The following is a 24,062-nucleotide window of genomic DNA, read 5'->3' on the forward strand; positions in this document are numbered from 1 at the left end:
CAATTTTCAAAGAAACAATACAATTCTGTATATAAAAATTGTTTCCTACAGTATATATATATATATATATATATATATATATATATATATATATATATATATATATATATATATATATATATATATATACTTTTTTTAACGCAACAAATATTAGAACAACATTGGTTTGGTGTTTGCTCATAAAAATAATTTCTCCTTTCACATTTACTTGCACAAGCGGCTATCGAGCTACAGCTTCTTATATATAACATATAACATATAAGGGCACTGGAAAAATGAAACTGACCCTTTCATGTAGTTTTTCGGCAAGGTAAGGCGGTTAACACCGGTGGAGATAAAAAAACGCGAGGGAGTCAACCAGTAGAAGTTCTCGCTGCAAAAACTTATCAAACATTTTATACAATATACATCACAACACTTCAGCCTAGGCACGCTGGCCCGATTCGGTAAACCAAAACAGTTTCTAAGTTTTGAAGTTATTCAACATTAAATAGCACCCCGTATACAATCTGCCTGTGAACTTGCGTCAGCGGTGGCGTTGAAACTTGGTCGCGTATATCACAGGGTAAAAAAATGGCCGCTCATTTCCTGGGCGCATGCTGGTCAAGTCCTCGCCCCGGTCCTTTCTGGCCGCGAGCTCGGCGACACTCAGGATAGGGGCATCCAGGGGCACGAAGGCGGAGGTTCCGAACAGAACCGAGCGCGCCATCTCTCCAAAGGCATTGTCGACGTCTCGGATGTTGGTTTCGTTAAACGGAGCGGCGTGCAATGCATCGTGCGGCGACTCCCCGCGGAAACGCGACAGAAGGTGTATGGCAAAAGCGTTCCGCCAATACGGGTAGGCGTGAGGCTCGTACAGGGCGCCCAGCATGTCCAGTCCAGTTTCCAGGCCATAGTGCATTCGATGGACGAGATGCGGATGCGGTTGGAACAGAACTTTGGCGGGCACCTCGCCCGCGTTGTAATACCAGCGCGAGTCATTCAACCTGCGCAGTGAAACGTAGAACCGTTGAAGTGACAAGGTGCCCCCACATCTCTACGTGCTTCGCAACAATTTCTTTAAAGAGATATTGAATGTAGTTAAGAGACTCTGTAACTCGGAACTGCCGCGCACTTGCTCCTGGTTTACTTAAAGGAGGGCAAATGTTTCTTTTCTGTCTGCAGTCTAGCTTTGTCCTCAGGCCAAAGTTGGTAGATAAGTGGCAAACTTACGGAAGACTTCGAGCCAAGGCAAGGCAGCAGTGTTTTACGCTGACGACTACGCACATGGCGCCTCCTACAGCGGCCTGCACACCTGCCTCAACTTCAACTAACCAGTACAACATTACATGGAACACGTGACGGGGGAGTGTCGAGCAGGCGATGCGCTATGAAAAAAGTACTTCCGTCAGGAACGCATCCGAGAAGTGGATACGACCACTGGGCGGCCTAGACGACTCTAACATGGCCCCTGAGTCTCTGCTGGCTGTAGCCAGGAAATTTGGGCTATAAAGCCAGTTGTACATCGATCTCCTTGCATCGCGCCTTGCACTCCCGGCACAGTATTCCACATTGCCATTGTTAGTATTAGGCAAAAGAGCCATATCATTAATGAAACAGTTATTCAAACAATCAATAAGGCTGTGCCAATAGTACTCTTTCAAACCGAATCGAGTACCAAATGTATTGTAACCGTAAGCGCACTAGAGGCTCGATTGCACAACATTTGGACGACACAGACAGAATAGAAACACACACCACAGAGCGCTACTTGCAACTATCATTTTGTTCCCTTGTCAATGGAATAAATACGAGAAGATACTCGGAGGGGGGGGGGGGGGGAGGGTAACGACAAAAACAAAAAGATTTTACAAACAAGGCCATCCGCCAATGCCAAGCCAGCTTTGTCATGTGATCATTTTTGGCATCGCAAAACGTTCGCAAATTTCTCTTCCCTTTGTGTCATCCAAATGTTGCGCAATCGAGCCGCTACTATGCTATACCAAAACGCCCACTCTTCAACCTTGGCAACCATAAGCGAACTTATTTAAATATGAAATGCTTCTCGAATAGCTGGCGAAGTATAAGCAGTCGGCTTCACTAAGAAATTTAAAACGATGATCACATTGTAGTATATTCAAAACGTTAACATGCTTTTTTCATCACATTGCACATTATGAAACCTTCTTTATTAAAAGTACGAATGGAGTATTAGGCAGAAATTATGAGCTTATTCGCATACCCATAAATCTTCCAGGGAATCACGAATGATACTGGTTAACCTGGAAGCGTTCAGATCCTCGTGGGAAGTAATGGTAGAAACCACGACCATTGCTGTTAAGGGAAAGGCAATTAAGGCACTTTCAATTAGGGTAGAGTTAATAAAGGCACTCGTACCAACGGCCTTTGAATGGAGCAAAGAAGTGATATGAAGAAACAACGCATTTGATTGAGAACGTCAATTAACTTCTCGAATGTCTCGTGATCACCAAGCTTTCGTCTTCATCCCCATTAGCGTATGCTAAAGTGACTGCAAACCTCCATTTTCTTTGGTCGCTCTCAAGTTATTGCTGCAAAGTACATTATTTCGTGCAACCATTCTTTATGTTAATTGCGGCGATATGTATATCTGGCGACCAAGTTTTTCTGGTATTACATATTCGTAACAACTCCTGCCCAAGGTCCCTACGAGAAGATGATAGAATATTTGAAATTAAAAACAATCTTTAAATAATTACCTGGCCAAGAAAGTTACACCCGTGAGAGCGTCGCCATGATGGAAGTAGCATTGCGGCACGCGCGATTATACACAGATATGGAGAAATAAACTTATAAAATGCTCCAACGACTTCCATTTTAATGCAAGAATAAGCATCTGCACTTGACGTTTGCACAGTTTTTATGTGGGCTTCATTCCGTATATTTTTCCTAGAAAGATCCGATGTTCTTCTTCTCGTTTATTTTATCATGTGTGCGTAAGAGGGTAAGTGTGTGAACCCCTAACCTAGCTAAGTTATCGAATCCCTAAGCCTTTGTACTTTGGGTATTCTCTGAATCGCCTTTCGTCGTCCACGCATGCTGTTGATTAACACTGAGAACTCAACATCCCCTGCACTGGGCTTTAGAAGACAACCTTCTTAAATACCAGGAGCCTTCACTGCTCCACCTCAATATACAATCCTGTTGCGTATGGGTTTCCTTGCTACGTTCGCGCTTAATTTGGGAATTCCTCTGGTGAACCGGCAAAGAACAAATTGCTGTATCATGGCAGCGTGCTAGCGCTTTGCCCTTCCATGCATCAGCGCTGTGCGGTAGCCTTTTTTTGTCCTTTCTCCAGAGTCAGTTATGTTGGCTGTAGTCTCCTATACCAGGGAAATTATATTCGCCCCGAACCATCGGACCCGCTTCTAAGGGCGGAAAGTAGCATTAGTAGCAGTAAAGTAGTAAAGTAGTACCGCCCGACTTACCGGCGGTAGGTGTCTAGGTAGAGACGAAGGAAGCGCGAATTCTTGTGAAAGAACATCACCATGTTTCCCATGTTGACCCCGTTCTCAAAGTTGAGGCTTGCCTCGTATCGCAGGAAGCGTCGCAGGGATTGAATCACGAACACGTCTTTGTCGAAGTAGTATCCTCCGTAGCGCATCAGAGCTCTCAGGCGAAGCACGTCGGTAGCGTGGTGAGATACCTGCGTGAGAAATGCAGGTGTAGAGCAAGGACTCGGTCCTCGATTTCCGCACTACACTGTGTCACATTCACAAGAGTAAGTTTATGAATGAAGTAGTAAGTTAGTAATATTTTTTAGCTTGGGTGCATGTTGAGCAGCAGGATTTCATGTTTGCCATCAACTTCTAATATATAACTTAGCTATAAGTCAGGCTTAGCTTAATTTCTTGTGCTGGTTCTAACTTTGCGCATCACAACACGTTCTCGCTGTAGAATAATGCGCTGAATGGCTCGTACGTTTACTGAAGTGTACGTTGCGAAATCTACAGCAAGAACGAACACAGTTTTGTGCCAAACTGTCCGGCTACAGGACATTCAGTAAGATGTGAATATTTTGAGGAACCTGAACAATATAAGGTAAATATCTTCAAGTGCTTTTGAGCACATCGTCTACGCACGCAGTTGTTTTTAGTCTTCATCTGTACTGCGAGATATTGATACATGCCTATTGCGTGCTTCTTCTGGCCGATGCACGCGGGCGCCTCCACGAAGACGACGAACGCTGTCTGGCTCTCGATTTGTCGACTGAATTTGTCAGCGCTGCAGCTACGCCATGTAAATATACTTTTTAAATAGTCTCCAGTCTCAATCCTTAGTTCGCTTAACATTTTAGTGGAGGGTGCCGTTACCCGTCCTCGCCACGGAGCTCCGCAGCGGCCGCACCGTCCTGCTTTCCGCCATGGCTCCCGGTGACAACACCTCGTCTCCTTCTACTCCTGCAACCCCGACGACAACGTACGTTACCGTTGCCGATCCCCGCGATCCTGGCTCATTTTCCGGCGAATATAATGTCCACGTTGAAGACTGGCTAACCCTGTATGAGCGTGTTAGCCAAACAACCACTGGGACCATACCATTATGCTTGCGAATGTCCTGTTCAACTTGGGCGGCACTCCTCGTGTCTGGTTCCGAACACACGAGGACGAGATCTCTAGCTGGGATGCTTTCAAGAGAAGCTCAGCGACTTCTTTGGAAATCCGACCGGTCGGCAGCTGGCTGCTAGAAATGAGCTTGCTAGCAGAGTTCAGTCTTCTACTGAATCGTATGTCACGTACATACAAGACGTTCTCGCTCTTTGCCGCAAAGTCGGCGTCAAGATGGCTGTGGTTTACAAAGTCGGCCACGTACTTAAGGGGATCGCGGATGACGTGTTCAACTTGTTGATCTTTAACAATGTGTCCCCCATCGACGTCCTTGTCAAGGAATGCCGCCGCTTCGAGCTCGCCAAAAGCCGCCGCGTCATTCCACAGTGCTCCCGGCTCCCTAACGTGGCTGCGACGTCGTCTTGCATCGACCGTACCGCTTCACCACCCTTAAATGAGTGCGTCACCCGTATTGTTTACCGCGAGCTCGAGGATACAAGGCCTGCGCCGTTCCATTCACGCCCACTTGACCCCACCATTGACCAATCAGCCCCAGCGATCTCTCTCATTCAGGCAGTTGTGCGGAAAGAATTTTCCAACATTGGTTTTCCTGCTGCATGCTCTGCCTCCCGACCTGACGCCCGACCGGTGCCGTCAGCTACGACTCACAGCGATCGGTATTCGACGCCTAGGTACCGCAACTCTACCGAGTGGAGAACTCCGGACGACAAGCCCATTTGCTTCCGTTGCCTCCGCATTGGCCACGTCGCTCGCCACTGCCGGACCTCCTGGACGTCGCCGTATTCTAGCTCTTCTTTTCCCCACTTCCTCGCCCATATGCGTACCCGTTCCGTTACTCGCCTCGCCGTATGCCTCCTACCTCAGGCGTATCCATCGATGACAGTCGTCGTGCTTGCTCGCCGTCACCTCAGCGCCAGTGGTCCCCGTCGCCACAGCCGCGCCGCTATTAGTCACCGACCAATTCGGAACCCTCCCGGACGGAATACTAGACCATGAAGCTCCTGGGGTTAGTGCTGCATTATCTTCGTCGCGTAGAAATGCTCGATTGACGCTCCCAACTAACCAGAACTTACTTCATGTGTTCACGTCGACGAGGGGGGGGGGGGGGGGGTGTCACTTTGACAGCGTTAATAAATACTGGAGTCCAGGTGTCCATAATGAGTTGTAACCTCCCTCGTCGAGTGAGAACGATTCTCACGCCTCCTATTACTCGAGCCGTACGCCTGGCCGATGGTAGCACTGATGACGTCACTGGCATGTCTACTTCCCTTATCAGTATCACCGACCACCACGTTCCTGTTCTTCTTACAGTGCTGACCAATTGTCCCCATGACCTAATGGGAATGAAAATGACCAAGAAAGGACCGCGTTAGTCACCCCTGGTGGCCTATATCAATTCAAAGTTATGCCATTCGGTCTGTGCAACGCCCCAGCAACGTTCCAACCTATGATGGACACTTTACTTCACGGGTTCAAATGGTCAACATGCCTTTGCTACCTAGACGACGTTCTCGTATTTTCACCTACATTTGAGACACACTTTGAGCGCTTAGCAGCTGTTCTTCAAGTCTTCCGCGAGGCTGGGCTGCAACTAAATTCCTCTAAGTGTCCCTTCGGTCGTCCGCAGATTACAGTGCTGGGCCACTTGGACCACGCTTTCGGTATTCAACGAGACAGAGAAAATTCGTGCTGCCACGTCTTTTCCTGTACCTCCATCTCTCAAAAACGTCCGAAGATTTGTAGGGCTCTGCTCCTGCTACCGACACTTCGTTAAAGACTTCGCAGCGATTGTCCGACCGCGTACTGATCTTCTGAAGAAGGACGTGCTGCTTACGTGAGGCTCCGCTCAAACTACCGTGTTTGCCCAGCTCACGAGCATTCTCACCACGCCACCTAAACTGGCCCACTTTGACCCGCCCTCTCCTACAGAGGTACGTACCGATGCCAGTGGTCACGGTATCGGAGCCGTCTTAGCTCAGCGCCAACAGGCCGGGTCAAGATCGTGTTATCGCCTACGCTAGCCGCCTCCTCACAGCAGCGGAGCGCAACTATTCGATCACAGATCGTGAATACCTGCCTCTCGTCTAGGCGGTTTCCAAATTCCGCCCTTGATTGTATGGCACGCTCTGCTCTGTAATCACGGCCACCACGCGCTCTCCTGGCTTTCTTCACTCAAGGAACCTACCGGCCGGCTCGGTCGCTAGGCTCTGCGGCTGCAAGAATATTTGTATGTAGTAGTGTACAAGCTTGGCCGATTACACCAAGACGCCGACTGTTTCTCACGCCATCCAGTGCACGAACCACCCGCCGACCCTGACCCTGATGCCGACGCTTGCGTTTTCTCCGTTTCTCAGCTGCTACACGTTGCCGACGAGCAACACCTTGATGCCGCCTTGCGCGTCATCATTGCCGGCTTGGAATCTTCGTTTTGTGATTCGTCCCTTCCCCTGTTTGTTCTCCGGCATGGTGTATTATATCGCCATAATGTACGCCCCGACGGTGCTGCCCTATTTCTCGTCATTCCTTAGCACCTCCGGTCAGCTGTTCTCCAAGAACTCCATAATTTAACAACGACAGGTCACCTTCACGTCTCCCGCACCTACGACCAGATTCGCCGACGCTTCTTTTAACCAGGCCTTGCCCGCTCCGTCCAGAAATACGTTGCGGCGTGTGAGAAATGCCAGCGCTGAAAACATAATCGGTGCTCCCCGCCGGATGCCTTCAATCGCTTGGTATTCCTTCGGAACCGTTCTTTCGCGTTGGCTTGGACCCACTTGACCCTTTCCCTCTATCCACGTCTTGCAACAAGCGGGTCGCTGTGGCGACAGACTACGCCACGCACTACGCCATCACCAGAGCACTTCCAACAAGCTGCGCCACAGATGTCGCCTATTTTTTTTACGCGACGTGATTCTGCAACATGGCGCTCCACACCAATTGCTCACTGACCGTGGTCGGACATTTCTTTCTAAAGTCATCGCCGACATCCTGCAGTCCTGCTCAACCAAGCACAAGACTACGTCTTACCATCGACACATTAATGGTCTCAAGGAGCCTCTGCATCGTACCCTAGCAGACATGCTTACAAAGTATGTCTCGGTTGACCATACTGATTGGGACCTGGCCCTACCGTATGTCACCTTTGCGTATAATTGTTCGCGTCACGACACTGCCAGTTATGCCCGGTTGTTTCTGCTGTTCGGCCGAGAACCTACATTGCCACTGGACGGATCCCTCCTATCCGCCGCAACAGAAACCAGTGGGTATGCATTTGACGCCATCACCAGGGCAGCCCAAGCACGCGAAATTGCCCGCGCTCGCCTCCTGAGCTCGCAAGAGAAGCAACGGCGTATGTAGAATCGCCAACACAGAGACGTCCAATTTTCGTCTGCATCTCCGGCACTCCTGGTAATCCCGCCTGGTCACGTTGGGCTGTCAGAAAAGCTCCTGGCTCGGTACACAGGCCCATATCGAGTGCTGCGTGCCGTGACTCCAGTTACGTACGAAATCGCCCCAGTCAGTGCCAGTGCCGCATTTTGCCCGAATTCCACTGACGTTGCGCATGTCGCACGCCTCAAACCATATTACTCCCCTGTTATCACCGATATTTAGCTGCACCGGGAGGGTGCTTCCGCCGCCGGGGATAATGATACATGCGTACTGCGTGTTTCTTGTAGCCGATGCACGCGGGCGCCCCGACGAAGATGACGAAGGCTATCTGGCTCTCGAGTTGTCGGCTGAACGGGCCCGCGCTGCAGCTACGCCTTGTAAATATACTTTGTAAATAGTGTCCAGTCTCAATCCTTAGTTCGCGTAACAATATGAAGACAATCCTGTCAATCACCTTAGAGTATTTCGCCTAGGAGGTGCTTTTTTAAGGATATGCAGAATTTTCATGAAAAGGTTACAGGCGCAGCGAACGCGGCATCTTGCAGAGGAATTTCTGGAGGAGGCAGACATAAGTTGACTCTAATAATGTGAGTACCGTAAGAATAATTTAAAGAAACACGTAAATTACCTTTATAACTAGGACAGGCAAGGTTTCTACGAGAAAGCCGTTTTCCGTGAATACATTATCAAAAAAGATATTTTATAATTTTCCGAAGGAAAGAGATTCTACACGCCAAAATACACGTCCCGAATGAAAGGCGCTTTTTTTTTTTCCTGGCCTACAAAGCGTCCCGAACTGTTCGAGAAGTTTTCAGCCGAAAGTGACCGGCGAAGAAAACAAAAAGTAGTGTTGGGTATTTGTGGGGTTTTTTCCAGCGTTGGAGCCCGTCTAACCACGCGTTTCCAAACAGCCATGAAAGTTGTTCCATAGGAATCAATAATTGAATAAAATAATTAATTTTGTGAATACAAGATGTGTAATCGAATACTACGATTGACAGGATTGCTAACATTAGGGAAGCATTCGCCAAATCAAACACAGGATGCTGGATATGAGTATGCTAACAACCAAGCGCGTTTCTATGGGCCGTGACGCGCGCATGAGATGAACACGAATCGATTAAACTGGCCGGATTAGCGCGACTTTGCTCGTTCGTTATCGACTCGCGATAAATATATTTAACTCGATTCGACTTCTTCATTGGCTACACATACGGCTATGACGCAGTGCATGCGTCGTAGTGGGAATGCATGCGTCATAGTGGTGCGCTCGAAGGCTCATAATCCATGGCTATGCGTGTGGCATGCATCGCGTTTCCTTCAAAGCTTACCAGAGTTAGCTGCTCTGTTCCTGTTTACTAATGCTTCTTTTGTGTTTGTTAAGCGAGCATTGAAATGACAGCTACAGCTCACAGGTTTGGCTACCCTCTAAAAACTAGGGATAGTATTGCAGGAGTAAAGGGGCCGATTTACTCTTGAAAGGATTGTTTTGGAGTGAAATGTTCTTTTCACTCTGCCCTTCTGAGAGAGAGTAGAATGCCCGTTCTACTCTAGTGGCAATAGAGAACAAAACGTAGCGTGAGCTGCTGGTTAAACTGTAGGAGGCTGACCCCAAAATTGGCGCGATGTATCACTTACGCACGCTGCGGGAAGGACACACCGCTTTACTGTTAAGAAAACAGGAGCCACAGTGCAAAGGAAAATGAAGCCAGCGATCTACTTTCTCACTCGAGTTGCCCTACTGCGCGCGCGCACAACATCGCGGAACAGCACAACACCGAATAAAGGGTGTCCGTGCCGTGAGCAGAAACGAAGGCCATCCAAGGGAGACCGTGTGTCAGCCATCTCGCGTCGCCGCGAAGTAAGGACAATCGTTCGTCACTCGTTTCATATCAAAACACATCTTCCGCCGGTAACGAATTCCAACATACACTCTAAAAACAGTTGCACCCTTTGGGGTGTATATTTGTCCCACAACAATAATCGTCATCTGTCTTGCCCGCGTTTCCTTTCTTTAACGCTGCGAGCCCGGTACTTCCCAGTAACGAACGGCATGCGCGTTATCAGTGTGACGCAGCATTCTCGGCAGGAAAGTAGCGAGCGCCGATTTTTCAAGAAAGGAAACGCAAGCAAGACAGATGACGATTATTGTTGTGGGACAAATATACACCCCAAAGGGTGTAATCTGTTTTTAGAGTGTACGTGCACATTCTGCGTATATGGCATGCTATCTCCAGGAAGTCGTCGCGACGTTTAGCCGACGCGGTTGACAACGGACAAGGAAAGCACGTTGTGTCTCTCAATGTATATATTTTTTAAAAAGCCAGTTGTCGCGATAACTGCATGTGATTTTATCACTTGCCGCTATAAGTAAGAAGTTTTGAAATCGTAAACGCTACCAGAACCATAATATGTTCAGCAAGACCTGAGACGAAGGGACACATAAAATGGCTTGTTTACCAGCCCATGATTCTGAGCTAATGCGGAGCGTGCTTAGCGTGCGTTTAGCGTGTTTGAATTTATTCAGTTTGGCAGTCTACTGCGTACGCAACGCTGTTGAAACAAGGAGTCACATACCAGAAGGCTTCATTTGGCTGGCGGAATGCGTTCGTTATAAGTCCGCACTTGACCGTGTCTTTCGGCCATGGGTAATCTGCGACCACTGAAGCTACGTGCAGCGCCAGTGCTAGATAGAAACTTTACCGCAGGTACTCAGCGCCATGCTACAAGAGGTCAGTTTGACGCGTTATCTTGAACTTACTGAAAACGCCTGAGGAATTAAGATATTAAGCTGAATAAGACTAAGATGTTTTCGCTCATGTATTGAAATATGATTGTAGGTATGATATTGTGTCTGGTGTTGCTGTTTTCGAGCGCGGTGTGAATATGAAAGGGTACTTGTGTGTACGAACTCATTGAAGTATCAAGCGGCGAGTTATGCATAAGAATCGAATATAACGGCTCCTGTGTGGAATTACAGTTGCAGGGGCGTTTTGCATACACTTACTGTTTTGCGAATGCCTGTGCATTTGTTTATATGAGCTGGTGCTTCAGAGTTATGTCATATGAACAGTTAAATTACCCTTCACGCGCCGTGGTTGCTTAGTGGCTAGGTGCTGGGCTGCTAAGAACGAGGTTGCGGGATCAAATCCCGGTGATGGCGGCCGCATTACCATGGGGGCGAAATGCGAAAGCACCCGTGTATTTCGGTTTAGATGCACGTTAAAGAACCCCAGGTGATGTAAATTTCCGGAGTCCCCCCAAAGGCGTGCCTCATAACCAGAAAGTTGGTTTTGGCACGTAAAACCCCATAATTTAATTTTTAAATCACTTTCGTCCTGAGATACAAGCGTAATCTGTGAATTTTGCTACTGCATGGTCGATCAAAATGTACTTATTACTTTAATATTTTTAGTGTAGAAATAAGTTATCGAAATAAAACCTTGCCTTAATTCTGTGTTACCAGTCGTCTGACACATATAAAACAAAGAGTTGGTCTAAAGTAATAAATGTAGTCTAACGGCAACATGTGCGTATATTCAAGAAAGAAAAATGCTAGATTACAAACTGCACCAATAGTTGAGTCTATCAAAAATGAACTCTAACGCGTACCTCCTACACGAAAATGAGTTCATGTCTTTAGTAAGCTTAGATGCAGTGCGCAGTTAATTGTTTCTTGGTAGCCTTGAAATGTGGGTAAGCTTGTCATAACAAGCCCATTCTCATAGGCACATCCAGTAATATCCACTAAACTGGAGGACCATATCTTCATCCCCCCTGAGCATCATGTTCGCAGATATGATCCTCAAATTATGGCTTGAGCAGTGGCGCAACCAGATATGGTGCGGGGGGAACACTGGGCATGTGCTGAGGATGCATCACAAGGGGTGTTTGGGACACACCAGACTAATGACAGACTTATGACATCTGACAATGACCAATACTCTATTAGTAGGAGTATTGTAACAATGTTGCTGAACGATTATTAACACTACGTTATTTCTGTTTTATTTAAATCTCGAAATTGAAGTCTAGCAGTTGACTATTGCCGTCATTTAGATGTATCGCATGCATTTCGGTAGGAAGAATAAGAGCTAAGACTTTGTTTTAGTGCAGAGACCTTATTTATTTTCTGTCATGTTGTCTTTACAACACGCCCTTGTGTTGACTTCTGCACGCAACACTCTTCAGGCACCCGCTTTATATAACGCTTCCGCGAGAACGCAGTTTCAAGCACACAAGGATGTCAAACAGCTAGCCCAGCACGACCCCACGTGGTGCACAGGAGCTTACTCTAAATAATAAAAATATGTTGACATGCAATTTGGACGACAAGACAAGAATGTGGGTATATGGGTGTACCATTTGACTAAATGTCACCAAAACTTTCAAAATACGGTATGTAACACCAAGATGAAAATTCTCAAGTGCTCTAGACAGTTATCCCAAGATTGTGTTTTTTTTTTGTAATGTCATTGATGGGAAAGTCAAGATTAAGTATGCTCTCGGGAGACAAATACATAGGAGCAAGTGTCATTGAAAAGTTAAGAAAGTACTTTAAAGAAGTGCTGACTAGTTTTTTTTTTAAAAGTGACCGCTTTTTGTGCTTCCTCTCAACAGATATGTCCATGTAGCAAAAAAAATAGTGGTACAATTACAGTGCGGATTTCCTTCGCGGTATAATACGTACTTCGAGTGAGCACGGTGCCCGAGTTCACTGTAGAAAGCAACAGCTCATGCTTGGTTAGCTGCCGACATAATTTAACAGCACGTAAATGCAAGGGTGGAAATACAAGCCACTGATGTCCTGTATTTTAAACTGTGACGTGAAGCAGACAGATTTTCATGTCCTTCATTTTATCTATTTTTCACACCTAATTTTAGAAATTTGGCGCGTCCACTTAGGTTCTAGAAGAAGGAAGCATTCGAGGCAAGGTACCCCAGGTTGAAGAAGTCATTATCGTTTACACGCTTGCTCACGAAACCAGTTCATTAGAAACGCTCGCGGCTCCCGAAGCGAAAGCAAGGAGCAATTAAGGCTTTAACTGTACACCGTGGTGCGCAGCTTACGTCTTAGTTAGAAGCCGCAGAGTCGCTTGCAATTGAAAAATTAATTTGGCGCATGTAAAATGGTGGTTTCTCCTTGTGTGAAATAGTCATGTGAGTGCTTCTGGCAGGCATTTCAGATTTTGATTAGAGTGACTCAATATACTTGCCAACCAAGTATGCTAGTGGAGCCAGGGTTGTGTTCAATGCAAAGTGAGAGCATCTACATGGAACACTTGCTCATCAATTGGCGAATGGGAAAATATAGTGCTAATCGAGGAAAAGCCCTAGTTTAAAGGCTTCTGCAGACATATTATAAAGCAAAATAAAAATAAAGCGTTTTTGCACATAGTAAACTTGTGGACCTAATATAGAGTGCAAAGGGAGGCACTGTATTAGTTTTCCTAGAAACACATATACTTGTTTTGAGCGGAAGATAACATTCTGTACAGTGCTCTAATTTTTCTTACTTTAGCGTACCTTAACCACTTGAGTAGGAAAAAAGCTTTGGTTTCATGTAGTTGGTTCATTCTGCAGATATACGCATAGCCCCAAGCAAAGTCCAAGTACATGGAAGGGATCTGTAAAACAGGATGGTGCCTTTCCCAATTTATTATTTACTTCTTTGTCAGTTTCGTGCGCTGTCCTGCCTATACGTGTGCTTATGTTGCCTTTGATGCGTCATATTCATCGCATCTGATTTCTGGCTCACATGTAAAGCCATGCAATGTTTTAGTTATATTGCATTTTCAACTAGTAACAGTAATTAACCACGTAATTATGAGAGTGGTTCCTCAGCAGCGTAGCGTTCAGAAGTTGATGCTGAATGAAAAGCTAACCTATATGACAAGAAATTTGATGCGCAAGATATTAAAGCCAATGCACCTTGCAGTTTTATACTCATCATTTGCTGCACACTAGGTAATATTGAAAATTAAATTTTATTTATTTGTGAGAAAATGTAACAGATCTATCCCAACGGCACCAGGAAACTACTTTCGGGAGGACGCCAACCAAATAGGAATTATGACATGCCTCTGTACCACTTTGAGATTGGTTGTGATATTGCTGCAGAGCAACGACAAGACACGCTTAGAAACAATAGGGTGCAGCTCATAACGTTATGTGAAATACTTATAAGAGAAGCTCGACCTGCGGCCTCACATGAGAATATACGACACATTTCTAATTGCACTTTACTCAGACACATTCTTATGGTGTACAGGACGTTATCACATGAGTTTCTGTCTTAGAATATAGTACAAATAAGTTTGTTGCACAATCTAACTACGTTGCCAGCCCCATGCTTAGCAGCTCTTCTCGTAACCTCTACCAAAAAAGTGCATGCTTTTTGTGCTAAAAATGCGCTTGCTCGCCAGCAATATGGCGCATATTTTTCTTCCATCGTAGTGTCATTACATTCACTTTACATTGTAAACTTTAGTTTGGATAAGAGGGAGCCAATAAATATAAAGGATATTTCTACATGTTAATATTGACGAAACCTTAGAGAATATGTTTATTTCAAGATGCGTAGTAAAGTTCATGGAATAATTGCAATCTAATTTTATCTGTGTGTAAGTATGTTTCCTAAATTAATATTTAAATTGTATTGTAACAATTGACCTTTTAAAAAAGCTTCTGACCTTTAAAAAGCTTTTTAAAAAGCTCCTGACCTTTTAAGAGAATTATTGTTGCATTTGAGTAACCCGGCGACTACAGATTACATCTAATTCACCAAGCATAAGTAAGGAGCTGCTTATGAAGAAATCAAAGGTGCCCTAAATTTAAGTATTGCGAATCCCTTCTAACATCACCATGGCTCCACATCGCGTGACCTTTCACACTATTAGAAAGAGTACTAGCACTCTGTTCTGTAGGAGCAAAATCTCTCGATAAGGAGTACTAGACCTCTGTTTTGGGGAGCAGAAACATTAGGCTTTGAGGAGTAGAAGTACTCCGTTTGGAGGAGTAGAACCCCTCTGTCTGAGAGAGTACTTAACAGCGCCACAGTTCTTTCTACTGATCATTGTGGGAAACACATAAGTGGTAGGGGCATAAGGATGTCTGGCTGAAGAGAATTCATTTACCTTTATGGAAATGCCAACAATCTCAGTGTGGAAATCTACGGGAAACAAGGTGACGTTGAGGCCTTCCAGAAAGCGAGTTAGTTCTCTTCAGAGCCGTAGGGACGGCAGTGAACGTATCTCTTTTCGGGCCGGCGGTTCATATACATGTAGCTGAAGGCCACCACGTCAAAAAAGACCCGCTTTGGCTGCATTTTACCTGTCCTGGGGAGTACTGTTACTGATGTGGAGAGGGTATCGGAACTATGTGAAAGTGTACTAGTACTCCTTTGCAATGGGGTGATGAAACTCTTTCAGGAGGAGTTACTCTACTCCCCCTGAAAGGGGGTCGATCTACACTCGAAGAGGGAGCGAAATACGGGACAAGCAGATACTCCCTTGAAGAGAGTTCCCAGAACTCTTAGTTTTTACACTCTAAAAACAGTTGCACCCTTTTGGGTGTATATTGGTGAAACAACAATAGACGTCATCTGTCTTCTCCGCATTTCCTTTTTTAACCCTGCGAGCCCGGTACTTCCAAGTCACGAAACACATGCGAGTTATCAGCACGAAAGAGCATTTTAGACAGGAAGGTAACGAGCACAGCGTTTTCACGAAAGGAAACGCAAGCAACACAGGTGACGATTACTGTTGAGTGGCAAATTTACACCCTAAAGGTTGCAGCTATTGCGATTGTAGAGTGTACACGTCATGTGTATTTTTCTTTTTAGCTTGAAGTGGTTTGGCGGCTTGGCAAATTCATTATTTTCGGCAAGTATTGCGCTAGAAGTACAATGCTTTCAAGGCTTTATGCCTGTGGAACATACTTCTTATGTGTTCTGAAAACTAATGTAGGCTAAAAATTCTACTGAAGAAACCGTGATAAACACCGCTGCAAGAACGTCTGAAGCCAAAAGCACAGATACTAGACAGCTAAATTTACCATTACGAATCCTTGCCATGGTAGCGACACGATAGCAACGCCACAGTACCCTCTAGTGATCATTGTGGTAAACATATAAGTGGTAGCGGATTGACGTTGTCTAGCTGAAGCGATTTTGTTTACCTGTATGGGAATGCCAAAAATCTCAGTTGGGAAAACAACAGGGATGAAGGTGAAGTTGATGCCTTCCAGAAAGCGAGTGTAGTTCCCTTGAAAGCCGCAAGGACTACAGTGAACGTATATCTTTTCGGGCCGGTGATTCAAATACATGGAGCGCATGCCCACCACGTCAATAAAGTCCACTTCTGCCGCATTGTACCTGCGCAGATACCGAGATGATTGCACTTAGCAGCGAATGCCTTTCAAGAGGGCGTTACAAGCTTGGTAATCATGAAGAAAAAATCGCAGAGTAATACATGACGTGTCATTCATGTTGAAGTGTTAACTGCTACAAATTTGCAACAAGAAAGTCGTATTTGAGTGGCACCTGCAATTCATTCGCTCACGCTATAGAAAGTAGCCGCAAACTGCCGAAACATACATGCAAGAACAAAGACGCATCATGGCGGCCATTACGTAGTTCCATTTCTTGCACCGATAAATTCCGATGCTTGCAGCAAAGAAAAGCATGGTCTGCGATACCGGCGTCAGTTCCTCGAGGGAGCCGTTACCGAGCATGCCAATTCATTTTTCCACAATTCAGCGTTGCAAGCCTGCTTTGCGATTCAAGTTCGGTATAAAAAAAAATTAGGACACAATTTTCTACCACACGTGATGCGCTCCAAGTTTTCCAGCTAGAAGTGGGACCTGCAATGCACATTTAATTTCCGAAAACTTGGGGCTATTGTCCTGTTTACTTAATAGTACATATCAAGCTACCACCGCATGTTGCCAAACGCTCGAGATTAAGTAATGGTTGTCAGGTACCTAATGTAGTGCAGCCGACAAAAACAACATGCTCTATATATTTCTCGGTCACGTGAACGTGAAGCTTTCGTGAAGCTGGTAAGTAAGTGCCACGCAACAGAGTATAAAACTCTGTACAGCGTTTTGCACAAACCATGTGAGGCACATGACCGCGCTTTATACTGTGTTTGGGATTGGCCCGTTTTGCTTCAACTATATATCAAGGCTAGGCGCGCATACTTGACCCGGCCGATCCTGGAGGCAGCGCAACAGTAAACAGCCGTTTGCTCGACGGAAGACCGAATAAAGCAGATGTGCCAAGCATCAACCCCGAAAATAGGCATAAAAAGGTTTGCTTTACTGAAGGAATTGCGCTCTTTATGGTGTATATTTCTCGCAGTCATAATACTTAGGTATCGTCCTTTTCGTCACTAATTCCGTAAAAAAGGATGAACAGCATGACCAGAAAGCTGACAGCGGTGTCCTTGCTGTGAGCCATTCGACAGACTGCATCATCGTGCAGGCTCGTTCAGGACAATCCGATAGGGTCCGCAAAGAATCAGTTGCTTTAAAGCGAGCTGAAAAACGTTGATATACCTTAAGTGTCTTCAGTTCTCAGCAGAAGAGGGAGCGATAATTTCACTACCAGCACCCTTTGAAAAGTATAGAGAGCTGTATGATAGCCAGAAGAAGAGTTCGGCTTGTCAAATTATCTGACTTACCTAACCAAGTGCAGTATGTCCGGTATTATATCATAACTGTACCCCGAAAGTTCGTCCGCGTCGTAGAAGCTCTTTGGAAGATGCTCCCTTTGCGCCGGAACGTGCATCTGTTTGTAGGTTCCAGTGCGGGAGAACTTCATAAGGCGGTAGATTTTCCCGGCAGCTACGAAGAACGTTAGGGCAGCCAGGACCACGTTAAACCTAAAGAACGAGATTGGAATATATCACAGTCACTGCAATGTTTGAATAATCAAATTATTGCCGTGACGTGGCACAATGTCTCCTAGATAGCCCAAGGCTGGTGCTCTTCAAATCATAAGCTCATGCTATCTTGCCAGAATGCCATAGAAAGCATCGAATGCTCCCAACTAAGCCGCGGTGACTTTAGCGTCACTGTTTCGTCACGACGGGCTTTGGCAGCAGCTCATGGACAGCATACCTGCGCACACTGCTTTATAATATCATGCTACCTAGACCGACATTTCTATTGCCCGGCCCAGCCTGACCAGCGCGGGGACGTCGAAACCACGGCGGCTTATGAACACCACATAGATTGCGAAAGGCCTGTTCATTGGCCTGTGCAAAAGGCCTGTGCAATCACCAGGCCTGTGCAAAAGTCCTGGTGATTTTGACGTCAACCCTATCGTCATGCCAGCCTTGGTAATCGAAATTAGGGGGCGAGGTAGCACGACGGTCAGGACTCAAAATTCATGACCATCGTGCTACTTCGCCCCCTAATTTCGATTTCCAACGCTGGCGTGACGATAGGTTTGACGTCAAAATTACCACCGCTACTCGCGAGCAGCCCCGTTGGATTCTATGGAAACCAGGCCAGGTAGCATGACGTCATCGATCGGAGTGAACAGGCCTTGTGCAATATTGGTGCCGTTGGGCTTACTCAACAGCGTCCCGATTAGATTCTGTGGTAAGCGGGAAACGTAGTATGGCATCGCGGATCGAACTGCATCGGTCTTGTGCTATCTAAGAGGCGTTGGCATTGAAGTGTAAATTTCTGTTGTAGGTAGCCTGACGTCCCAAAGCAAACTGCCCAGGCCTGCTACATAGAGCGGTTTGCGTCGAAGCGGCGGCCCTAGTTGGGGAATGAGCAGTGATGGTCGGAAAATTAGTTTATGCACTACGCTTTTGCCTCCATTCTCTCTTTTTAACACAGATGATTCATCTTTGTTCTTTCGGTACAAATTGAGAGACAAGAATGTTCGTACCTCAGAGGCGTTTTATTTTCAGTACGTTTATCGGAGACGATACGGACTCAAGTAATGTGCTAACACATGGGTAGCTTACTGTGGACTTGTAGCCTATGAAATTATTTGGAAATATGACATAAATTTTATATTTCAGATTTATACATAAACCGAATTGGTTACATTGAAAGTTATCTTCACCGGAAACTTGACGTTGAAAATGTGCATTAATGTGGTTATGCCAGTTGCGCTGAGACATTCGACTACACTGTTCATTATAAGCTCTATAATCGTAGAACACTTCAAGGTAAGTAAAGTGCTTTAACTTTAAAGTACAACAATGTACGTTAACGTACAAGCCCCTTCATGCTTTATTGTCTGAAACATGGCAAGGGTATCAGTTCGCTTATTTGAGGTTGAACGAACGAGAAACTTGAAAAGTAACTTCAGAATTTGCTCTCCATGGCGTTCTGGTTACATTATAGCTCAGCTTGTATGACATATTTCCGATTTATTCATACCGTACACTAGCAGTTTATGCAGATACGACTGGGATAATGCAGCGTCTCCGCCAAATTCACAAGCATTAGGGTTATGAACAAAGAATAATACTTAGAAAACTGGTATATAAAGAACAATGGAACAAATCGTTAAAGCTATGCAAACCTTTGTAGGTTATACCGTCGCATTCAATGTTTTCAAGATTAAGATTAATGAATTTTTTGCAAGTCTGCGTGTTAATTTTGTGATGTATTCAATGGAATGTGCACGTGTACTGTCTATTACTACAATTTCTGCATATAACGTCTAATTTAAAACTCAATCATACATTACTTTAATAGTCGGTCACTATTCGTAAATTGAATTTCGTAAACTGAACTATTCGTAAACTATTCGTAAACTGAACTTTCGTAAACTATTCGTAAACTGAAAGTACTCATGGTAACCTGTGAACTTTCACATTCGTAAAATTGCGCAAACAAGAACCGAACGAGATATTTCCTGTTTTAAGCTTTTCTAGAGCACTCTCGAAAAGCTTTTGAGTGATACAGATGCGCTTTATTATAACAATGATTTACCTTATGAGGCAGAAAGCCGCAGTCACAAATTTCGTTTTGCAATTAATGAGAAGGTGCATATCTTTTTTGAGGTGACACCGACATTTTCAGCAACTCTGTTTTTGCTGATACCAACCTTTGTGCGAGCTTCTCGGTATCAGCTTGTTAGATGCAAGTGCCTCTCTCACGGTTGTTTTATAATCACAAGACTTCCAGATCAATTTTCTAAGAACAGCAAGTGGCAGTTATTGGAAAACTGAGTTTTCTTTACGCAAAACTTGATAGAAAATTGGTAAAATCGTAAAACTAGTGGAAATTGGTCTACGTTGCGAAAAATTCGGTAGATATGTCAGGCATGCTGAAAGCTTGAAAATTACTACAGAAATAATCCCAAGATGACCGTCGACATTAATGCGAAAGGCATTTGACTAAAGTAGGGAAACAAATAGATAGATAGATAGATAGATAGATAGATAGATAGATAGATAGACAGACAGACAGACAGACAGACAGACAGACAGACAGACAGAGACAGACAGACAGACAGACAGACAGACAGACAGAGACAGACAGACAGACAGACAGACAGATAGATAGATAGATAGATAGATAGATAGATAGATAGATAGATAGATAGATAGATAGATAGATAGATAGATAGATAGATAGATAGGTGATTGGTTTTGTAAATTTGATGGTTCATATTTTGAAGTTTTGTAACTTCACGAAACTCTTGGGTGAAAATTAACATTTCGAATAAAAATGTAAGGCCAATGCTTGCAGTAGGTAGATATAACCTTGTACAAATAAATGCAACATTTTCCAGGAAAACTACCGTAACAAATTTCGCATGAGAATACTTCCGGGAGCATGTCAACAATTAGACGCAAAAAAAGAACTCTCGTTTGGAATCTGCGTCAGCTGAGCGCAAAGCCAGCATCACTTGAATTGGGAATGAAAGCTGCGTGCGCGAACGTTACTGCATTGCGCTTGCACTGAATGCTGCCACTTTAGACTGTCATGGAACGCGTGACATGGTGCTAAGGGGCGGAACGGCCTAACGACAATGTCACTTTGCGCTTTGTAAACAGCTAAAAGAGGAAGAGAGAGAGAGACAGAGAGAGAAAGAAAAGGAAAAAGCATTTCATGGTATATGACGAAGTTGACTTTTCTAATGCACTGTCCTTGTCAAAAGTATACGAGTCATGGCGGCATGCCGTAAGTTTTAACACACTAGGGATTGAAAACAACTTCCGCAATCAGTACCCAAAGATAGAGACTGTCAGGAGCGACAAGAGAATTGAATCCAAGAAATGCATGGGGAAGGCTCTGAGTAACCCAAATTTTGACACAAGCTGAACGAACCCGTCTACTACTGAGCGCCACAGTGTTGACTCAGCATGCGTAAATTGGTCAGCTGCTCCCGATTAGGTTTAAGCACATTTCGGTTTCTCTATATTAGGTTTCTGCAAGTTTGCATCCCATCTCACTTTGTTTCCCATCGTTTGTGCATGGAAATCACCGAAAAGGTTAAAATGAAGGACAGGTAGCGGTGATTTAATCTTTTCCTTCTTGCTTTTCGTCAGTCGTCCGAGCGACTCTCCGCTTCAATTACTGCAAGTCTCTGCCCTTAACGTCTCTGACTATAAGAATCAAACAGAACTGAGAAGAACGAATCTCTGTAAATACCGGAAAGGATTTCAGACATACCACAGCAAGAGTGCCAGCAAACGACGCCAGAGGCCGGCCGGGCGAGTCATTCCTTCCGGGAGTCGAAGCAACCGATTTCGCGGCTTCATCATGGCTACGTGTACTTGTTCTGAACAATTACTGGCACACGCCCACTGCCGGCGCAAACCAGCACGCATGCGGGAAGAGAAAGAAGAAGAAAGAGCAAATACAAATAAGGTCCTAGGATTCAATGTCATCCGAATATACAGCGAAATATACGAAGCAACATTGTAAACGTCGAAAACCACACTTCCCTGTGATGCTTGCAAAAGAAGTATATAGATTTTTTTTAATCGTTTTTCACTATCCGAGCAGATGACGTGAAACCGAAAGTAGCACAAAAGGAGCATTGTTCGGAACGCTTTTCTTGCTTGTTTTCATTCATCTAAAGGCTGATACCCTCCAGGAGGGATCAAACAAGAATGGGGTGGATATAGCTAAACGACCGCACAAATGAAATTACACTTGTTCTTAAAAATAAACCCCTCTAAAAGGGTCAAATTTCACAGTACAATCCTTATAATGAAATCCATCGGGGGGTATGGTCTGAAAAAGTATATGGATAAGGTGGAAATTAAAATGTATTTAAATTACGGTGGTTTTAAATAATCGCAAATAGTATTTATACTCGCTCTTCTTTGTTTCGCCCCAGACGTATGTGCGATTGGATTTTAACAGAAAGGTTTTTTTAAGTGACCCTGGCAGAATTACGACACGTCGTCATAGCTGTCTCTCCCTAAGCTCTTACCTCTCACCATGATGGCTGCTTTGATTAAAGCTTGTTCAATGCCTCCCGCAGTCAACACCTTGATATTGTAAACAGCTCTCTCCAACCAACGTGATCTCCAATTTCTTAGAAACTTCTCAAAATTGTTCCTACATTTGCCAAGCCTGCTCAATTTCTTGACGGCCAACACGCAATTCCCATGGCCTTCGAGATCCTGCAGCGAACAGTAAGATCTCGAAGGCCATGCCGTCGTTTCTGTAGTTAGAACTGCTTCCGGGAGGAGGATGCTGTCTTGTGATGTTCTGCGCTCGTTGATGCATCGTTGCCATCGTCAGAATACCTTATAGCCGCCACTGGGTGATAATTAGGCGGTGCTTACCTTGAGCTTACAAAGCGCAATTTCGCAGTGTTTTGCGCAGTGCTCGTAATCACATGGGGACGAAAATCGCACATTGAATTTTTAACCTCTTCTGGTTGACCTGTTCTCACGGTTCCGCAACACACCAAATCTTACCTCATGAATCCCCACTAGATGGCTAAGCGAGATAAATCCTGATATTGAAGTGATGTTGTGTCATCGAGGGAAAACCGAGTAAGCGTATCTCGACTTGGGTTACTAAGAAAACAACCATCCGCGTATGAGGATTCTAACAATAGTGAACATTCCAACAAGCTCATGCGGATGCGTGCAATCAAGGACGTATGTTGTAGCCACAATCTCGTCGATACTGACTGCTTTTCAGCTCCATAAGGTACAAGACAGCTCACCTGCCAAGTCTTAATTTGTTCAGTGCGAAAACATTCTAAGGCATTGTTTGGGATGAATGTAAGTTTGCGCTGAGCTTTTGGGACTAGGACTAGGACGCCGCTGCAAAATGAAGGTGTATGGCAACAACAGTGGGGTGCGGAGTACATATATTGCGCGCAAGAGTAACTAACCATCCCTTCAAGTTGGCGTGACGTGTGTGAGGCCGCGAAGCAAGTCAACGAGGAAGGCGCCTGCATTCAAAGAAAATCGCGTGCCGGGTGAAGTACGAGGGTGCGATTGCGTGACAAAGCAGCGCCACCTAGAGGACGGTGTAGGTAACCTTGAGCGAAGTGGAGATGGAGACACGAGGCGAAGCGTCGCGGAGGAGGAAGGTAGGTGGATGCGCGCTGCGTTGACCTCCTCTGGCAGTTGCGAGATTTTCTTTACGATGCATGCGTATCGCGTTCGTCTCGTGATAACATCGTCCTCATGCCCCGCACGCTGTGTGTTCGAGTGAATGCGTGCGACGGTGGGCCGACGTTGGCGGCTCGATCTCGCGTGTGCAAAGGTAAGAAGCGCGCCGTATTCCGTCACGCGCATGTTACCCGAGCAGGGGAAGGAGGGGGAGGGCCGTTGTACTTCAGCCGTGAGTGGTAGCGCGGGCTCTATCTTGAAAGCGGTATCCTTTAAGGGCACAGTCTACGCAATCCCACGGCTATGTTCTCACCGATAAGTTTCTGTTGAAGCGATAGATAGAGCGAACGTCACTTCGCTCGCTGTTGCTGCCGCGATTCCTCACGCCAGCGTTTTGCAGGCGAGTATCCGGGGTGATCGAGGGTGAAGCGTTCATGTTTGCTTGTACGCGCTGACGCGATGCTGGGTGATTACATAGTATGTGAATGTTAAAAACGGCGCGTTCTACTCCGGCGGCTGCTTC

At 45.4% G+C, this 24,062-nt stretch overlaps 1 protein-coding gene across 1 annotated transcript in view; it reads right to left on the minus strand.

The window, feature by feature from the left end:
• Positions 1-201: 201 nt before the first annotated feature.
• Positions 202-24,062, minus strand: part of LOC126527724 (uncharacterized) — a 39,723-nt gene continuing 15,862 nt past the window's right edge. The window contains exons 2-6 of the mRNA XM_055068907.2: positions 21,630-21,763; positions 17,660-17,860; positions 16,155-16,350; positions 3,447-3,664; positions 202-986 (exon numbers count right to left, since the gene is read on the minus strand). Coding sequence (XP_054924882.2) covers positions 527-986; positions 3,447-3,664; positions 16,155-16,350; positions 17,660-17,860; positions 21,630-21,721 — 1,167 coding nt within the window. The 5' untranslated portion in view covers positions 21,722-21,763 and the 3' untranslated portion in view covers positions 202-526. The remainder of the gene's footprint in view (positions 987-3,446; positions 3,665-16,154; positions 16,351-17,659; positions 17,861-21,629; positions 21,764-24,062) is intronic.

This window comes from Dermacentor andersoni, chromosome 9, assembly GCF_023375885.2.
Source record: "Dermacentor andersoni chromosome 9, qqDerAnde1_hic_scaffold, whole genome shotgun sequence".
Classification (NCBI taxonomy): Eukaryota; Metazoa; Arthropoda; class Arachnida; order Ixodida; family Ixodidae; genus Dermacentor; species Dermacentor andersoni.